Source organism: Anser anser (genome assembly GCF_964211835.1).
Source record: "Anser anser genome assembly, chromosome: 24".
In the NCBI taxonomy this organism is placed as follows: domain Eukaryota; kingdom Metazoa; phylum Chordata; class Aves; order Anseriformes; family Anatidae; genus Anser; species Anser anser.
This window is the reverse complement of record NC_139745.1, coordinates 4,993,040-5,010,299: the sequence shown is the minus strand read 5'-3', so window position 1 is coordinate 5,010,299 and position 17,260 is coordinate 4,993,040. Positions and strand designations below refer to the sequence as shown.

The 17,260-nt window shown below is 51.3% G+C and overlaps 1 protein-coding gene across 6 annotated transcripts in view; it reads right to left on the bottom strand.

The window, feature by feature from the left end:
* Nucleotides 1-4,245: 4,245 nt before the first annotated feature.
* RSPO1 (R-spondin 1) overlaps nucleotides 4,246-17,260 on the bottom strand; it is a 28,711-nt gene continuing 15,696 nt past the window's right edge. For all 6 annotated transcript variants that reach the window (XM_083810346.1, XM_083810348.1, XM_083810349.1 and 3 more), the window contains 5 exons: nucleotides 11,510-11,901; nucleotides 9,532-9,723; nucleotides 8,635-8,784; nucleotides 8,039-8,227; nucleotides 4,246-7,200 (listed from right to left, as the gene is read on the bottom strand). In XM_083810346.1, the coding sequence (XP_083666472.1) occupies nucleotides 7,043-7,200; nucleotides 8,039-8,227; nucleotides 8,635-8,784; nucleotides 9,532-9,723; nucleotides 11,510-11,603 (783 nt within the window). In that variant the 5' untranslated portion in view covers nucleotides 11,604-11,901 and the 3' untranslated portion in view covers nucleotides 4,246-7,042. The remainder of the gene's footprint in view (nucleotides 7,201-8,038; nucleotides 8,228-8,634; nucleotides 8,785-9,531; nucleotides 9,724-11,509; nucleotides 11,902-17,260) is intronic.

The window sequence follows — 17,260 nt, the reverse complement described above, 5'->3', positions numbered from 1 at the left end:
TGCCTCCCCCCTCCCCTCCCTGCTGCAGTTGCCATGGCAACGCGTGGCGCGGCCCGGCCCGCTGCGGCCTACCCCCAGCCCCGCGGCCCGCTCGGCCCCGGCCGGTGCCCGCCAGGCTCCGCCGGTGCCTGGGAGCCCGGCCCGCAGTGCCCGAGAAGTGCAAGAGCTCCCCGTTGTCCCTCTGTTGTGCCGGCCTCCGTTGTCCGCCCCGGGCAGCGAGGGGGACTGCAGGCGTTCAAAGGCGTTGTAATAAAAAGGGCGCTGGCACAAGAATCCTCATTGTTGTGTTGGTTCTTTTTTTTTTCGAAATGGTGTTGTTCGCAGAAACATAATCAGAATCATTTGGGAGCTTGGCATTAGTACTTATTTCCATTTGCAGATGAATGCATGTGGTCAGCAAACTGGTTCCTTGGTGCTGGTGGGAGCGCTGGCGCTTGGGTGCGGGCTGGCAGGCAGCGGGGTTGGGTTAGAGGGGTGTTTATAGGCACACGGGGCTCCTTGTCCTGGCCTCCTGGCACCCACTTTTAAAATTTAGGAATAACAACACTCCCTTTTTTGTTTGCATGTAAAGAGTTGCATGGACGGCGCAATAACTTAAATCAAATTTAGGCAAATTATAGGTCTGAAGGCTAAGCCTACATTCATGTTACTGCCAGTTTTTACTAGAAGTTGGAAAGATCCTCACCTAGGAGGAATTAACAAAACTCCAGTGAAATCGTGTTAATTTGTACCAGACACTGGGCTGGGACCAGGCTGCTCAGCACACTGGGGAGCCATTCGACAAAATGAAGGCCTGGCCCATCATTTCTAAATGATTATTAGCGGCAGAGTATTCATGGTTATTTCAATTTCCTTTCAGTTCTGCTAAGGCTCTTCTAAATCCAGAGCAATAACAGAGTTTCTGAGATTCTGTTCTTTTAATGATTTTCAGCATTTTGCTTTCAGGTAGTGCATAGTCCCTGCTGCACGTAGTCGTAATTAGTCAAGACTTGTGAGATGTTTTGTAAGACGGCAGTCTTGCATTTTCAGTCTATTTTGTTTAAGCCTACGATTTCTGGTGTTGTTTTTTTGTTTGTTTGTTTTTTGTTTGTTGGTTTTTTATTACTTTTCTCTCCTCTTAATAGACTTACCTATGCCTTGGGCATTTGAAAAATACACAGTGATGTGGGCATAAAAAATTAATTCCAAATTGTAGATAAGTGTTTAAGCTATCAGACTTGAGGCTTATGTAGAAGAGTTTTTCTCAGGACAAGTGTGTTTTCTATTAGAGTTGATATTAATCTGTCAGAAGATCCTTTTGATTTTCAAATTTTTAGACTAAATAGTTGAGTAATACTCGCCCTGTTCTCCCCCACTCTTTCTTCCTTCTCCTTAAGAAAACACTCTTTTTATTGTTAGCAAAATATCTTGGAATGCATCCAGAAAATTGCTGTCTCTTTCTTTGTAAGAATAGAAAAAGTGTTAGACATTAGGTTATGTCATGGAGAACTTTTGTTGGTAATACATCTGAGTTAATCATTGGATCTCCACTTTGAAATCTGTGACGCTGAAGTCTCAGCACCGCTTTGTTCCCAGCATCGCTTATGGTGAGCCCTGTCATCCAAATCAGAGTGAGCCATAGCCCTGAATTTTCTGTCATTAGGAAAGATTACACCGATAACATATGGGAATTGCATTCAAATTAGAATAAATTATTTTTTTTCAGCTGCGCTCACCTCTCTCAAGTTTTTTCTGGACCAAACTTACGTTACTGAGGCTAACTGTTAGTATTTAACTTGCAGCATCTCTGTAGCTGTGGTTGCTGGAATTGCTTATCTGCTAACATACGAGTCAGCTTAGTTTACTCCGCTAAACTAATTTTATTTTTCTGCATGATTCACCAGCTTTTCATTTGCCATTGATGCATGCTTTCATTTCTTTCCTTTTTTTTTTTTTTCTTCTTTTTTTCTTCTTTTAAATTGTCTGCAGTGGGATGCTGTCTATACGGTGTACTGAGCAGGACAGGGGGCTTGGTGATGTATGCCAGGCCCGGCAGAGCTGCCAAACGGCCTTAGTTTCATAGACAAGACTAGCCTGACTATTGTTGAATTTAAATCATATGGAATTTTCTGTGGCCTCTTCCTTGTCAAAATCCCAGTGAATGTGGTTATGTGATGCCATCAGAATGACTCATTGCCATAATTGCATATGTTCTAAGGGGTTATTCCCATTGTATTATTAAAAACTAGTGATGTTTGATTTTTGGCAGGGACTGTCTTCCTTGTATGATCTACAGATTTTGTCAATTAAATGAAAGGAAAATAGATTTCCAAGACTTAAGAACAAGACTGGACTTGTAGTCAGAGCACTTTTTCAGTGTGTTATTGAGCTACTTTGCGTTATTTAATTGGATAAGGGCAACACCAGCCATCTTACTCTCCATGTTGCAGTGATTCCCTGCAGAATACAAGGACAGAATTGAGTTTCATATCTTTCAAAATCATCCAGAGCACTGCCAGAAGATACCATAGATTATTTATCACTGCAATCATTTTCCCAACTCAGTTTCTCAGGAGTTAGTTTTCAAAGATATAACTTACAGGAGTGGGAGGCAAGGCTCCTTGGCAAAAGGCTCCAGGTCTGATGTCTCCTTAACCGAAAAAAACAAGAGTGATCTCAGATATCGTTGCCTTGGATTTAAGATATTGTTGCCTTGGATTTAAGAGATCCTAAAACGGCAACTACAAGCAATAGGGGAAAGCCAGAGGGAGGAGAGAGGAGAACACTGAAATCAAGCAAAAAAGTCAAAAAGTTGAAAAAGGACTTGGAGAGCCAAGACAGTTCTGTGCACCCAGAATCAATCCCTCAGAGCAAAAGTCGTGCTGAATCCTGTGCAGTTCTCGCAGACACACAGAGCTTTCTGCATTACTCTCTGAACTTAGGCTGCAGATCTCTCCCAGGAATTAAGTGTTTACTAGCAATCTGGAAGTTAAAGCATTTGCATGTAACTAATTTACTTTTGCTCTTTGATTTTAATGGTGAAGAAAAGTGGCTTCTTTTCTGGAAAGCTGCACATGCTGCGCCATACGTTTTAGCCTTGTAAGTCTCTAGATTTGGCCTTTTTGCAAGCTGCCTCAGCGGTAATGGCAAACAAGGTCTGAACCCAACATTTCTGCTTGTGCTGTAAATAGCTATAGTATCTACCTCATTGCCTCTTTTTTTCTCCAAAAAATATCCTGCTGTTCTTCAAAAATTATGGAGATTCTGGCATGCACCTCCAGCTACACTATGATTTGGCATTCGGTTGGGTATAATATGCTATTATGTATATAAATGCCATCAGTGTGATTTATTTATGGTGACTGGTTATACAGAGCTGATATTTCTGTCATTTTAATAGAGGTGTTTTTTTGTTTTGTTGTGTTTTGTTTTTAAATTGTTATGCCTAGCATCTCATCCTGTGAAGACTATTGACTTAGTAAAATCTGCAAGTAAATATATATAGAAAAGGGCCCTTCTAATGGTTTAAGACAATGTAATCCAAATAACAATATTAGTAATAACCATTTTCAGTTTCCTACTATATTTCCTTTAATTGAAGCTTTCTTCTGTGTGAGAAATCAATTTAACATAAACATGAACTAAAAGTCTACACATTGCCTTCATCTCCATGGGGATATAAAGCTAGAAAATTATTGTTTGAGGAATATGTGTGCACACATTTAACTTGACTGTAGCTGATGAAAAATACAGATTTGTCTTGCACAGAAAGGATAAGAATGTAATGCAACCAACCTGTGTGAAATTTGTCTGCCTCAGCTCCTAAATCTCAGCAAATGAGATAGAAATTAAACAGTTCCAAACAGTAAGCTGTTAATGCATTATTCCTTGCACTTTGTTCCCCTTTACCTAGGAATATTTATCCAAAAGCTAAGTAAACTACCTAGAAACTGTCCTGCAAATTTTGAGTTGGTCTGTCCAGTGAATAAACATTGGTTGGCTCATGAGTATACGTGAAGACCTTTTCTATTCAAAGGAGTTTCCTACAAAGGTTCTGTCTCGCTGTCTATACATCTAGCAACTACTTTTCCAGTTCAGCAAATAGGTCGTCAAAGTACAGAACGTGAATACATGCAGGATCCACAGCACTAACATATCCGTGCCGTGACTCACGGAGGTACATTTGGCTTCTGGGTGGTAGTGGGTGGCCAAATTACTTCAGGAGAGACTTAGTCGCACATTCTAGGTATTTTTGACCAGTTGGAATTTGACTCCGTTTTTGGTGAATAAACAAACAAAGCTTGTTCAGCAAACCCATTTCTTTATTTATTTGTTTAAAGAAGCATATTTTACAGTGATGCCACGGAGAGAACACCACAACAGATTTTATTTGGTGGGCTGAAAGAGAGCATTCATGTGCATTTGAGTTGAGATGATATCAACCTATCTAAGGAGATCTCTGTTTTGGACTGTCGAGCTCAGCATGCAAAACACGTTGGTCAAAGGCAAAAGGTTTCTAAATTCTGAAATGAACCAGCTGTCTGAGAGTGGGCATAAGCACTATTCTTGAGCTGATTAAAGAAAGGAAATTGATCATTTTTTTTTATAAATTCCTTCTAATTTTTCTAAAACAGTTTCATTTTTAATCATCCATAATGAAAAATCATGGATTTTCTTAATACACATTTTAAACTTTCATTTGCCTTCCTCCCTTTTTCTTCCCATTTCACTATGAAAAAGGAAGAAAGAAGGGAAAAGAGTGCAACAGAAAGAAGTTCTTCAGTTTTTCTAAAAAAACCTCTAGAAAAGTCTACAAGATATGTTGTGTTGATTTATTATATGCAGTTTAGTTTTGAAATATTTGCACTAATATTGCCATGAGTTAGGGAATCCAGTCAGTTAACAGAGCCGTAGGGTCTAAAACCTTACTAATGCACTCTCTCTTCTCTTTAATCCTTGTTGAGAACTGGATTGAGATACTGAAGCAGAAGGGAAGAAAGAGTGGTTTATGAATTAGCAAGCTGAGGTTCATGAAAGGGTTACTGATTATTGCTGCTAAAAAGCGGAAGGGAAAAATGATTCTGCTTACATGCAGTGCCATGTCACAAACAAAATACTTATCTCACAGGCTAGCTGAGGCTAGAAAGCAAAGTGAGATCTGATCTTTCAGCTGGGAGGCCTTCAGGAGTCGTCTGAACATGATCCATAAACAACTCAAAGGATGACTTTAAGAACCTCTTTCTCTCTCTGCTTGGTATGCTGGTCGTTTATCATTGTGCTGAAATGGAATCCCCTTTAAAAGATATAACGGCTTCTTGTTTACTTAAACACAAAGTGGATGATGGGCTGAAAGGTTTTGCTGCCAGCAGAGCAGTCACGGAGAGCTTGGTACAGCCCTGGGGCTGAAACAACTATGCAGCTCCCACGTCCTGACCTCCGCCAAAGCAGCCGCAGTGCAACGGGGCAAGAGGAGCCTCGGCTGTCCCCACCAGAGCTGCGCCGCCCGCGTCCCCTTGTGGAAGAGCACCGGCACCCCGCCGGGGAGGCACCCAGAACCACGTGCCAGGGGCTTTCCACCACAGGCAACCCCTGCGAGGCAGAGGCAGCGGTACAAAAGCAAGGGCAGCGCTACTTGGGTTGGACAGCTTTAGCTCTGGGCTTGGCTTTTCCCTGCCCCTTGTCTTACCGGGGGGAGCCGGGAGCTTCAGCGGTGCAGCACTGCACATCACTGGCGACCTCCCCGGCTCCATCCCTTGGGACCAGAGGGGTTTTGCTGAACTGCAGAGGAATTAAATATCTGCCCCTATTTATATCGAGGAAGCACGACTTAAAATATAAGGGAAACTGAGCGAGGTGCCATGTTATGTCAAGGGCAAGGCTCTCCGTGCCGAGAAGGGCAGTGTGAAGCATGCGCCCGCTCCGGTCTCACCACGTCTCCATACAGCACCGTCCTCCTCCTGGCTCCTCTGCCCAGGTGCCAATTCCTGCAGAGCAGGAGCATTTTTGCTCAATCCAGGACATTCCCATTGGTGACACGGAGACCAGTGCTTTCTACCAAACTTAAACGTTTGCTTTTCTTCATGGGGCCTGAACCGTGCCGTCCCCCTCCCGCCTTCATTCCCTCCTACTGTGCGTTGGGGCAGTGCTGGGCCAAACGGACAGGCCCGGCCTGGAGTCTGGTAGCTGTGACCGTATGAGCAAAGTCACAACGTTTCGGCAACCTGCGGTGTGTTGTAACCTCTCATTTTCTTGAGCTGGGTCCTGTAACGGGAACTTCCTCGGGGGGTGGCGGGGAGCAGCGTGGGTCCTGTGCGGGCAGCGGGGCTGAGCTCAGGCTGCAACGCAGCTGGCAGCATTTTCTGGGGTTTTCTTACAGCTTTTGTGTGTTTCTCTTCCACAAGTGAGTCTCGTCCTGTGGGACACCAGCCTCCATAGGGGCCAAGGCATGAACCACACACTCAGGAAGCTGGTTGTCATCTTTTTTTTTTGTTGTTGTTTAATTTGAAATAACTCTTTGAAGCAGATTCAGGGCAGATACCACTGACCTCTTACCACAAATGTTTAACATGTATTATTCTCAATGATAAAGTCATACAGCTTAAAACACAAAATAAAGGGGAGGGGAAGAGAAAGAGGCCACTGCCTTTGTGTGAGTCCAGTTCCCTGGTCTGGAAGAGCAGAAATTCAGTCCCAGCTGTGTCTGCCAGGCTGCCACCGTGCTGTGCCGGGGCCAGGCGGCTGGCTCGGCGTGGAGGCACTGTGTCATAAGGTCCCGTGCCCTTGTCCTTTGCTCTGGTTCATCCTCACCTCTTGTCCCCGCAGCGTCGCACTGCCACGTCCCTCCGCGAGCACTCGCGCTCCTCGCCCCAGAGGGGTGCCGTCCGCGTCCTGGGGGTGCAGCCTCCTTAAGTATCGTGTATGTGGCTTCTGTCGGGTCTAGTCTAGGAGTATATGTCTGTCTTTCGGAACATGTGTAATGTTGTGTAGCAGTGCTCTGGTTCAATAAAGCTTTCATATACATAGCAGCAATGAAGTCTTGCCATCAGGTGACGGAAAGGGGCAGCTATTGGGTAGGGCTGGCAGATGTGGCGGGGACCACGGCCCCTCTCTGTTTGCTCTTCCTCTTCTTGGTGCCAGACTTAGCATCTTTGGTGTCTTTCCGATTTCTGTTCCCATTGGTGTTATCTTGCTTTCCTTGCTCTTCTTTTTTCTTCCTTTTCCCTGCAGTAAAGCAAAGGGCAGGAGTGAGGTTCCTGGCAGGACGAGCATGCCCAGCAGGGTCCTGAGGGCTCCCGGCATGGCTTGAGGGGCAGCTGAGCCCCTTCCAACCACAGAGGTGCCCACCTGCCAGCCTGCTCTTTGTACTGCGAGCTGTTCCTAAATAACACACAGGGAAGGGGGATCAAACCTGGATTTAGCTTTGCAGTTTCCAGCCTCTGGCAGGAGATTTGACACTTGCATTTCCCTGCTGCTGCAGCCTGTTCCCCTTTGCTAACGCACCTCGCTGCCTGCACCACTTGCAGCCAGGCAGGGCTCGTCCCCTCCTCCCTGCTCGCTGGTCCCGTGCTGTTACTCACTGCTCAGAACCGGTTCCCCTCCAAGCAGTCAGCCCAGACACAACCTTGTCCATCCCGTAAGGGGATGACCAAGCCACCATTCATCCTGTGGACACAGCAATTCCTGGGAAAAGCACAGACCTAAGCATTCCTACAAAGGAGATGACAACTCCCATCTGCGCAGCACACAGAGCTTGCTCAGCCACCTTGTTTGCTCTTTGCCCAAAGGAGCTAAAACACCCGAAGCCTGCAGGACAGGCAGCAAGCCGTGCTGGGGATCTGTGCCAGCTCCACCAAGGGTCTGCCCAGCTGCCCTATCACACCGGGGTCCCTGGGGGAGCTTTGTTTGTGCAAAATGCAGAGCAACATCGAGTCTTTTAGTACCTGTACCACAGAGGGGTGCTGAGATCCACAGCACATTTATGGTGCTGGGCCATTAGGCTAAATACTGACATGTGGAGTGGTGCTGGGGAGAGGTGGTGAAACGCTCGGTGCTCGCTCACCTTCAGGGCACTGGCTCTTCTGCACGGTGCACCTCCGCACCTCCGTGGTGGCGGGGCACAAGGACACGTCTCCAGAGGGAGCCTGCAGGATCCGCCGCGTTCGATCCTCATTACCCTTCTTGAAGCCACACAGCTTCCTCTTCTTGGAGCAGGGCCCCCAGGGCCCCCACTCGCTCATTTCACATTGTGCTGCCAGAAAACAAGAAAGGCCAGAGGTAACTCTTGTCTCTCGACGGCTGCCTCCGTCCTCCCAGGAGCCCTCCCGCAGCATTGCACCTCTCCCCGCCTGAGGCTGGAGGAGTGTGTGCTTCCCCAGCAGCTTTCTAGGCTTTCACAGCACCCCTTTCCTACCATATGGTGAACTCTGAGCTGTACACACTCCACGAGCAGTTTGCAGTGACACCATGGTGCTACAGTGCCAAGCAGGCTCCAAAGGGCTGGGTACAGGGACACCTGTACCATCACCCACTAGACACCAGTATAACACCATCTCTGAAGAGTTTGTTTTATCATCTAAGCCAGCCTGAAGCAATACATGCTGCTGGACCCGACAGATGCATAGAAAGCTCAGTGGAAGGTGCCTGAGCATCGCTTACCAGGACTGCTGCACTCCATGGTGCCGTTGGCAGCAGAGTAGCCTTCAGGGCATGTGACGTAACATCTCCCTTTGTGCAAATACAAACCTTCCTTACATTTTGTGCAAAAGTTTCGGCTGAAACAGGACTCACAGTTCTCAATTTTGCATTCTGGGGGAAACAAAAACACAAAGCCATCACGCAGTCTGACGCGAACACAAGTGCTGGCAGGCTGGGCTAGCCTGAGCAGCGCACGGGAGCTGTGATTTGTGCTGTGTGCGTGTGCCGGGGCTGAGGCTGTGGCTGTGCAGGCAGGACAGCTTGGGGAGGGTGCCAGTGGGCAGGGAGCAGGCATGGGCAGTAAAAGAGCTGAGTCCCAAAGGCTCAGGAAGCTCCTGACCTCTCTCACCAGTTTGCTCCTGGCTCCAAGGAGGCTGCAGGCAGCCAGGGCGAGTCTTTGGGTGCCCTGCCAGGCTTGGTTGTGCTACTTGAATGGACGTTAGTTTTCTTTGCATTTTTCCCTGCTACAGGACAGAGCCACTGTGTTGCAGCAGCAGCTTCCAGGTGGAAATTAGGCAGGGTGGAAAAGGTCTGGGCTTGTGTTCAGCCCGAGCACCAACTGGCTGAAGTGGGAAAGCAGAAAAAAACAAAGCCCAGTCTCAGCCGCTCCAGCTGCAGCTATAGTACGGGCTGCAAAGAACCCAAGCTGGACAGAAACCTGGCTGTCAGGGTGGTTTGCACGAAACTGCCAGGGAAGTGATCACATTTTTCCACGTCCAGTTTCTTTCTGGTGCTCTGGCTGAACAAGGCAGCCCCAGGCTGAAGTTCTCACTTAGAGAGCTGCTTCGTGACCATGGATGGGCAGAGGAGAGGAGCACCACGACCTGCCCGCAGCACGGAGAGACCACTGATACTCACTGATGCACTTGTTCATGTCTGTATTGCGAAGGCCAAAGTATCCCAATGGACAGGATGGTAGGCAGATCCCAATTTGCCGGATATCATTCCTCTCCAGAAGGATGAAGAGCTTGGGGGAACATCTCAGGCACCCGTTGAACTCGGAGCACAGGTCGCAGCCCCTGGCACAGCCCTGACTCAGCTCGGTGCTAACTGGAAAAGCAGGAGAGAGGCAACGGTGAGCACCCACCCCACGGGCACCGGGACACCAGAGCTCTGCAATTCTGTGATTTTCCCCCAGCCTTGTCCTTTCTGATGGTCCCCAGGGCTCGGGGTTGTCCCACGAGGGAGGACACGGCACCACGGCCAGCTTGAGACAGGGCATCACTGCTGAGCACTGCCACTCGAGTAAGAGCCAGCTCTTTGGAGGGCGGCCAGCAACTTCCTGGAGACAAATCCCCCTCTGAGGGAAGCTGCCATAAATATTTGATGCGAAGTATGAGTTCATGTCCTGACATAAGTGCCGCCTGGAGAGAACAAATCAAACCCAGCTCAATAATTCATTAGCCCTGTCCCTGCCATGGCTTTGCCCAGGGGATGCCTTGCTCCCCCTGTACTCTCTGCAGCTCTGGATCCACTATGTCCAGGACCCCAAAGCAGTCACCAGCTACAAACAGCACCCCACTGCCTGAAAGTCCTGTTAGGGCAGGACTTCACCCGAACAGAGTTCACACAGCGGTGCCGCTCCAGGCACCTCTGGGGCAAGCAGGGACCGGAGCCATGCAGTGCTGGAGGGAAACGCTCTGAGTAATCCTGCCTTGTGCTCTGAGCCGGGCTGAGGCCAAGCTACATCGCACTGTGACCCCTCTTACGTTCACTGTATCTGGCAGCGTAGGAGATTTCACTGCCCCCAAAATAGAGATGTGTTCTCAGCTCCTAGATTCAGTCCAAGAAAAATACTCAATCCCATGTCTTGAGAGTTTTCTGCTTTTAATTATCATGTAAAATGCTGCTTGTTTTGAAACCAATAGCATTCTTTGCAGGCTAGAATGCAGGTTATTTTTATTAGTTTATTATGCAAGCAGTGTCCTTGTTTATAGAGAGACTGCGTATTTTAAAACGTATTCCTTTAAAATCTGTGTTTACTACACTTCAAAAGCAAGTGCGGAGCACCGGAGTGTTCACATGCCAGCCTGAGAGGTGGGGAAGCTTTCCTCTCCCTCCCACCGTGACCTGGGCTGCCAGCAGCTCCCCTGCTCCTTGTCCTTGCCCTGTCACCAGTCCCCACTTGTCTGCACAGTGCAGAGGCTGCTGCAGCCTCGGACAACGAGACAGAAAGCAAGAGGGATCCCCAGGCTGGGGACCCGCAGCGCCCGGCTGCCAGGAGGGCTGGCCAGGTGTGGGCCAACCTCCCTGCTGTATTTTGGGTTCTGGAAGCAGGAATCCTCATAGGGATTCAGCCCCATCCCTCCTGCACCCCACAGTACTGAGGTTTGCTTCTGTGGCAAAGGTACGAACCGAGACTCGCTGGGAATTGTGCTTAATAGCATTAGCCACGACATCGAGTTTTCCCCGTTCTCACGGAGCTCCAGCAGTCCCAGTTTTAACATAAAATCATTTTTCTATAATTCAATTTAAACCCGTTTGAACGCAAACCAGTTCTAAAATGAGCTCCCCTAAATGAGGGGAAACCCATGCGGCTGCTTTTGTGTGTTTCAGGCTGCTTGAGTCCCTGGGTGGGGCTGGCCGAAGCCAGTCCTGGCCGCAGGGGATAATTAAAACCCGTGCTTGCCATGCACCTTGGGTTGCAGCTCCCCGGCACAGGAAAAGGGACCACAGCAGGCAGGATCCTGCGAGTAGCAGAGCTGCACAGGACCAGGGGAGGACTGAGACCTCGCTGGGCACCAGGAGGCTCTGCCCAGCCCTGCGCATCTACAAACATTCCCGGTCTGCACGAACGGCAGAGGAGCAGAGAAGGAGAAAACCATTTCATACGTACTTCGTCTTTGCCTCTTGCCCTTCACCACTTTGCTGCTGCCTGTTAGATCCATCGAGCTCAGAAAAACCACCACCACAAGCAGTCCAAGCTGCATAGTAACTCTCCAGCGCTGCAGCCCTGTATCGCAGGGTGATCGGAGTCCGTCCCGCGCCCGGGGGGGCTCTGCTGCCACTAAAACCTCTGGGGCTTGCTCAGAGCTGAGAGTCTGTGTGCGAAGCCTGGCGCAGGACCATATCCACAAGCTCCCGGCGCAGCAGCAGAGGCCTTAGGTAGCAGGTAACATGGTTCTGCCTTCATCCCCATATGGAGCGCAGGAGCTTGGGTCTAGTCCCATCTGGGGGCTCAGGCAGTGAGCGTTAGCTGCTCGTAGTTTCCACGGGCACACGCAGGAACTGGAAAGGAAGAGGAGAAAGGATTAGCTCCACCAGATAATGAACACTGGTCTCCATCGTTCCCATACGGATTGGGTCAGCACGGTGCCAAGCGTAGAGCAAAATTTGGGGGAGAAGCACGTGGAGGGGGAACACCCTCCAACCCCACCTGCATGTCACTGCTCGCCTTAATAACTGCACACATTTTTTTTACATGGAAATGCCTGCCGTGGTCTTGCCATCTGTGGATGCTGAACCTGACTGCAGCTGTAACTTGTTCGTTGCAGTGCCAGTGCTCCTCAGCCCCTGCTCGCCAAGCAGCAGACGGCCGCTGCGGGCTGCCAAGCACACAAGATGTTTCCTATCAAGGGGGCACCTCTGGGGGCTGGGAGTCGAGCTGGGTGTGCAGCGCTGTCCCTGGGGACAGGGAGGGATTGTCCTGGGAGCATTCCGAAATGCTGTGGTTCTGCTCCGAGGGCAATTGCGACCCCCTGAGCTCCCCGTCCTTCAGAATGCAGTGCTGCTGCGGCGTGCAGCTGGGGGGAAGCCCTACACCGGGCAGCAAATGCAGCTCAGGGAAATGGAGGAATGGCTGTGGAGGTGGATTTGGGTGCTCCAGAAGCGGAGGAAGCACAACTCCCAGGCTGAGCAGAAAGCCCTGGCACAGCACAGCGGGGCCGCGCTCTTCTGTATGCAGCTGGCAGAGTGCAGCCCCACCAACTGCTGCCATTGTGTGGGAATAAAGGCGACAACATTCACTCTGTGAGGTCAAATGAAACAGAAAATGGTTTTAATCCCTTTATAATAACTGTGCAGTCACTGGTGCCCCCAATGGCCAGTGGCGATGGGGCTGGAACGGTGCCCGGCTGCAGACCCGGGCATCACAAAGGGGTACAGGACCCCGCTGTGCACACACCTTGCACTCATCTGTCCTGGGGAGACACCTTCCATCCCTGTGGCATGCAGGGACCAAAGAAACCATGGGAGCCCACCCAGCTCCAGCCGGGACCAAGCCCTGCACCCAGGAAGGTGCTTCCAGGGGCTGACTGCACCCCAGCGTCACCACCAGGAGCCCTGAGCAGGCACGCACGCAGCAGAAAAGCTCTTGGAAACTCTGCTGCTTGTAGCAGCAGTAGCAGGTTGGCAACATCTCGAGGTAGCAGCTGGAGGAAGATGTGACCCGTGTGTTGCCGGGCCTTGCAGCAGCACGTCTCAATGCTGAGCTGAGCACCAGAGCGGGAGCCTCGGGGCAGCATTGGTTCAAGCGCACCGACGCTGTCGGGAGGGCACGTGGCACCGCGGGGTGCTGCTGGCATCCTCCCGCCCCAACAGCTTTGAACTTTTCACCGTATCCCCGCTGCGACTCCCCTGAGAGCTGCTGGGGCAAGAGCACAGCGCTGCCCATGTGCTTGTCGTTACAGCCCGCAGCATCATCCAGGGGATTTTCAAATAAATAATTAGTCACTTGTGTAAACACCAACTTGTTCTGCACTTCCAAGCCTGTTTGCTGCAAGCTGCTTTATAAACACTGTCAAGTGCTTAAGCTGGGCTGTTGGGAGTGTTTACCGGAGCGGAGATCTGTGCAGAGATCACAACCCTGGCCCGCTGCAGCCTCCCTGCGCTCAGCATCCGTGGGCACACATGTGGGGCACCCCTGCACGGAGGGGTGAAGGCAGCACAGCTGCCTGCATCCTCTGGGCAGCACAGCATGGCACGGCACGGCATGGCACAAGGTGATGTGGCATGGCACAGCATGGCATGGCACGGCACGGCACAGCACACCTTGGCATGGCATGGCATGATGTGGTGTGGCATGACACGGCGCAGCATGGCGCGGCACAGCCAGGAGGACCCCAGGGATGCTCACCAAGGTGAGCAGGGCCGTGTCAGCGCAGCACAGCCCAAACCCTCCCCAAATTAGCCCTGAAAGGCAGCTGCACTGGTGGGAGCACCGCCGCCACCCGCTCTGGCTGCCCCTTGTTGCTAATCCCAGCACTCATGCAGGTGACGTGCCCCGCAGGACACACACGCTGGACCTGCTCCACATCCTTCCGTGTTTACACAACAGTCGCAGCTCAGACAAACCTCCGCTGCTGTTTTGGGACAGCAGCAGGGATGTTCGCAGGGAGCAAACACTCCCCCAGCGTGCCAAGAGCCAGTGTGAGGCTCGAACCTCAGCCGTATGAGCCCATCCCTTAGGGCTCGCTCGGTGCAGGGGCGGGGATGTGCCATGGAAAACCTAGAACACAAACTCAGCAAACGCTTTTTCCTCCTTCTTTCCTTGCAGCCTAGCCCAAAAAGAGCCTGAGCCTCCAGCGACAGCTGCTCACTCAGCACAGAAAAGCTACTGGATGCTGAGAAGCCCATGCCACGGTGGGTCCCCAGCACATTCTCCACATTCAACCCCCCCCAAATCTCTCTGCAGGACTTGTGCCTGTGGCCTGCCCCCCAGGAGAGGAGCCGGGTTCCCAGCTCTTCCCACTCTCACCTCAGGACACAAATTATGATTCTTGATGCTATTGCAGCCATCAGTCAAGCTCAGGTTGCTGCAAACAATTTCCAGTCTAAACATTAGCAGGATTTATGCCATTATCCCATCGACAGGAAGAATTCGGGGTAACCTGAATTGCTCTGAATTCATTTATGGAGAGACCTGGCCCCTGCATCTGAGATGACAGTAAGCCTTGTTTGCAATTCAATCAGGATAAATTGGTCCTTGGGAGCTCCAATACAAACCAGAAAATGTAAACCATCCAGATAATTTACCATTAGTCCTCCTACACACAAGGTGAGAAAGACCAACGTTATATCCCTGGGATATTCGAGACCTAATCCGCAATAACTAAATTGCTGATATATTGCCTCTCACCGAATGTATCGGGCTATCAGTAATGTAAACGGGCTCTCCGAAGGTTTACTGAAGCCGGGAGAGAAGGACCAGATGCTGGAGGGCTGGAGGCAGGACAGCGGCCAAGTGCAGCAGCAGCGGTAATGAACCCTGGGACCTGTCCGCTCGGCTGCCAGCACCCGGCTGGACACCGGCCCCGAGTGCGGAGGATTTGGAGTTTCCACATCCTAGAGCTGGGGAGAAAACTTGAATTTCACCTTGGCAGCCTGCTTGGGGGGTGGGAGTGGTGCAAATACTCTAGGAGACCGGACTCCAGAAATTTATTCATTCTTCCCATTTTTTTTTCTCGATTTCTAACTCATTTCCATTTCCATTTCCATTTCCATTTCCATTTCCATTTCCATTTCCATTTCCATTTCCATTTCCATTTCCATTTCCATTTCCATTTCCATTTCCATTTCCCTGTCCAGCCCTGCTGCTGCAGCAGAGCCGAGTCCCACCAGGTGGGACATAGCCAGCAGGAGAGGAGGCACCTTTCAAACAAGCAGAAGCCCACACACGCGTTTATCTCGCTGCATGCCTTGCCCTCCCTTGGCAAAAGCCTCCGGCAGCCTCCCCGAGACATCTGAAGCTCGCAGTCTGAGGTGGGGCTGGGAGCCGGGCGGGCTCCGAACGCACCCCTTTGGGTGCCCTGGAGCCACGGGTGTCAGGATCCAGCCCCAGGGGGCCTCATCCCAGCACCTTCGGAGCTCCTCACATCAGAGGGGCTTCCCCAGGGCTGGCCTTGGCGAGCTGAGCACAGATGGGGAGTGGAGCAAAGAGGTAAGAACCAGAGAGCAGCTCAACGCCAGCCACCTGCACGTGGCCCCTGTGAATGCAGAAGCCCACCAAGCACCCACAAGGTGGGTGAGGGCTGCAAGAACACTGCGAGCTGCAAGAGGAGCGGCAACACCAAGCACCCCATCCGCCTGCAAGCCCCCAGGCATCTTCCTTGGCCGTGCCACACCGTTTCGCCTACTTGATCCAGAGATGTGCCCACCTCGCACGTCCGTGGGTGCTCCCTGCACCCAGTGCCTGTGCCCTGCCTGCCCCATGCTGCCTGCAGGGTCACCCCGCACAGCTGGGGACCCCCAGGGTCACCCCGCACGCAGGGGTGGCTCGCCCGTGGGATGCCCAAGCTACAGAATCGGCACAGAAAGGACAGTTTCCACCAAAAGCACATTGTGCTCACGGCTAGGAGAGTCTTGCTCTCAGTCAGCAAGGCAGAGAGAGCTACACGCTACAAAAGAAGCTCTTTGAAGCCCTGGGTGGTGGAGAGTCCCATGGGTGCCCGGCGTGGGCATCGCAGCTGCCGCAGGGTGTCTCACCCGGCCAGCGGCCCCGTGCAGCACATGCAGAGCCACTTTGTTCTGCCTAATCCTTGAAGCAATAAAAGAAGGCTGCATTAAGTCAAATTTCCGAACCAGAAGGTCTTCATTTGATATTATATCCGAGTGCCAAGTTCTGCAAAATCCCTAACCCATAAACTTCACTGAAAAGAAAAAAAAATAATAAAATAATAAAAAACAATCTGGCAGCGGAGCTCTCCGCAGCATTGTTGAGGTCTGACTCCTTCCACCAGCTTCTGCACTGCATTCCCCCACATCTGCGGAGCCGTGCTGTGACCCTGCAGATGGGGAACGCGACGAGGAGGGGTCCAGCCGGCGGGCACCCCCCTGCCCCAGCCCCCAGCAGCAGCCCCCAGCCCCGGTGAGCTCGGGCTCCCCGCGCAGCACGCACGGCAGCAGCTGCTCCAAGTGCTCCTGCGATTAACAGTGCCACAGTCCTCTCTCTGGGAGCGCTTGTGCTCGGCACTGTAAAACACCAGGAAATTTTTTACTGGGGGATTTCCACTGCCCTTGCTGCTAGCACTGGGACGAGGAGCAGCAGCGAAGCTCTGCGGCAGGCTGCAGGCTCTGCCGTGCCCACGGGAGCAGGGCAGGAGCTGCAAGGCAGGAGCTCAGCTGGGGTCCCAGAAGGATCCAGCCCGTTTTGTTTTTTAGGTACAACCTCACGTGGCTTTAAGCCTCCCCTAAAGCTCAGTAACTCACCAAATGCCAACTGGTGACGAGATGCACTGCAACGGTAGCAACCAGAGCAAATTTCAGGCCAGGGATTTCAAACCAGAGCGTTTTGGACCAGCGCAGACCGGGCAGACTGAAACCCAGAGCTTCCCACCAAAAATAAAAATCCTCAACAACCCTTAGGGGCCGTGCTGCCGCACAGTGGGATGCTCGCTGGCAGCCAGGGGGGTGCAGGGCAGACACACACGGTGTCAGCCCCACGGCCCCCACGTGTGTGGGGGTTTAATGCAATGTCCTACGTGAGCACGCACCAGCTCAGTTCAATGCCCAGCTCCCCTCTCACTTCCCTGCGAATGTGGCCAAACGAGGGTTTTCAGCAATATCATACAATTGACTCTAAATGCATGGTTTTAAAAGCAAACTTCCCAGGCTGACAGCAGCCCAGTGAGCCACAAGCTGCCGTGTAACC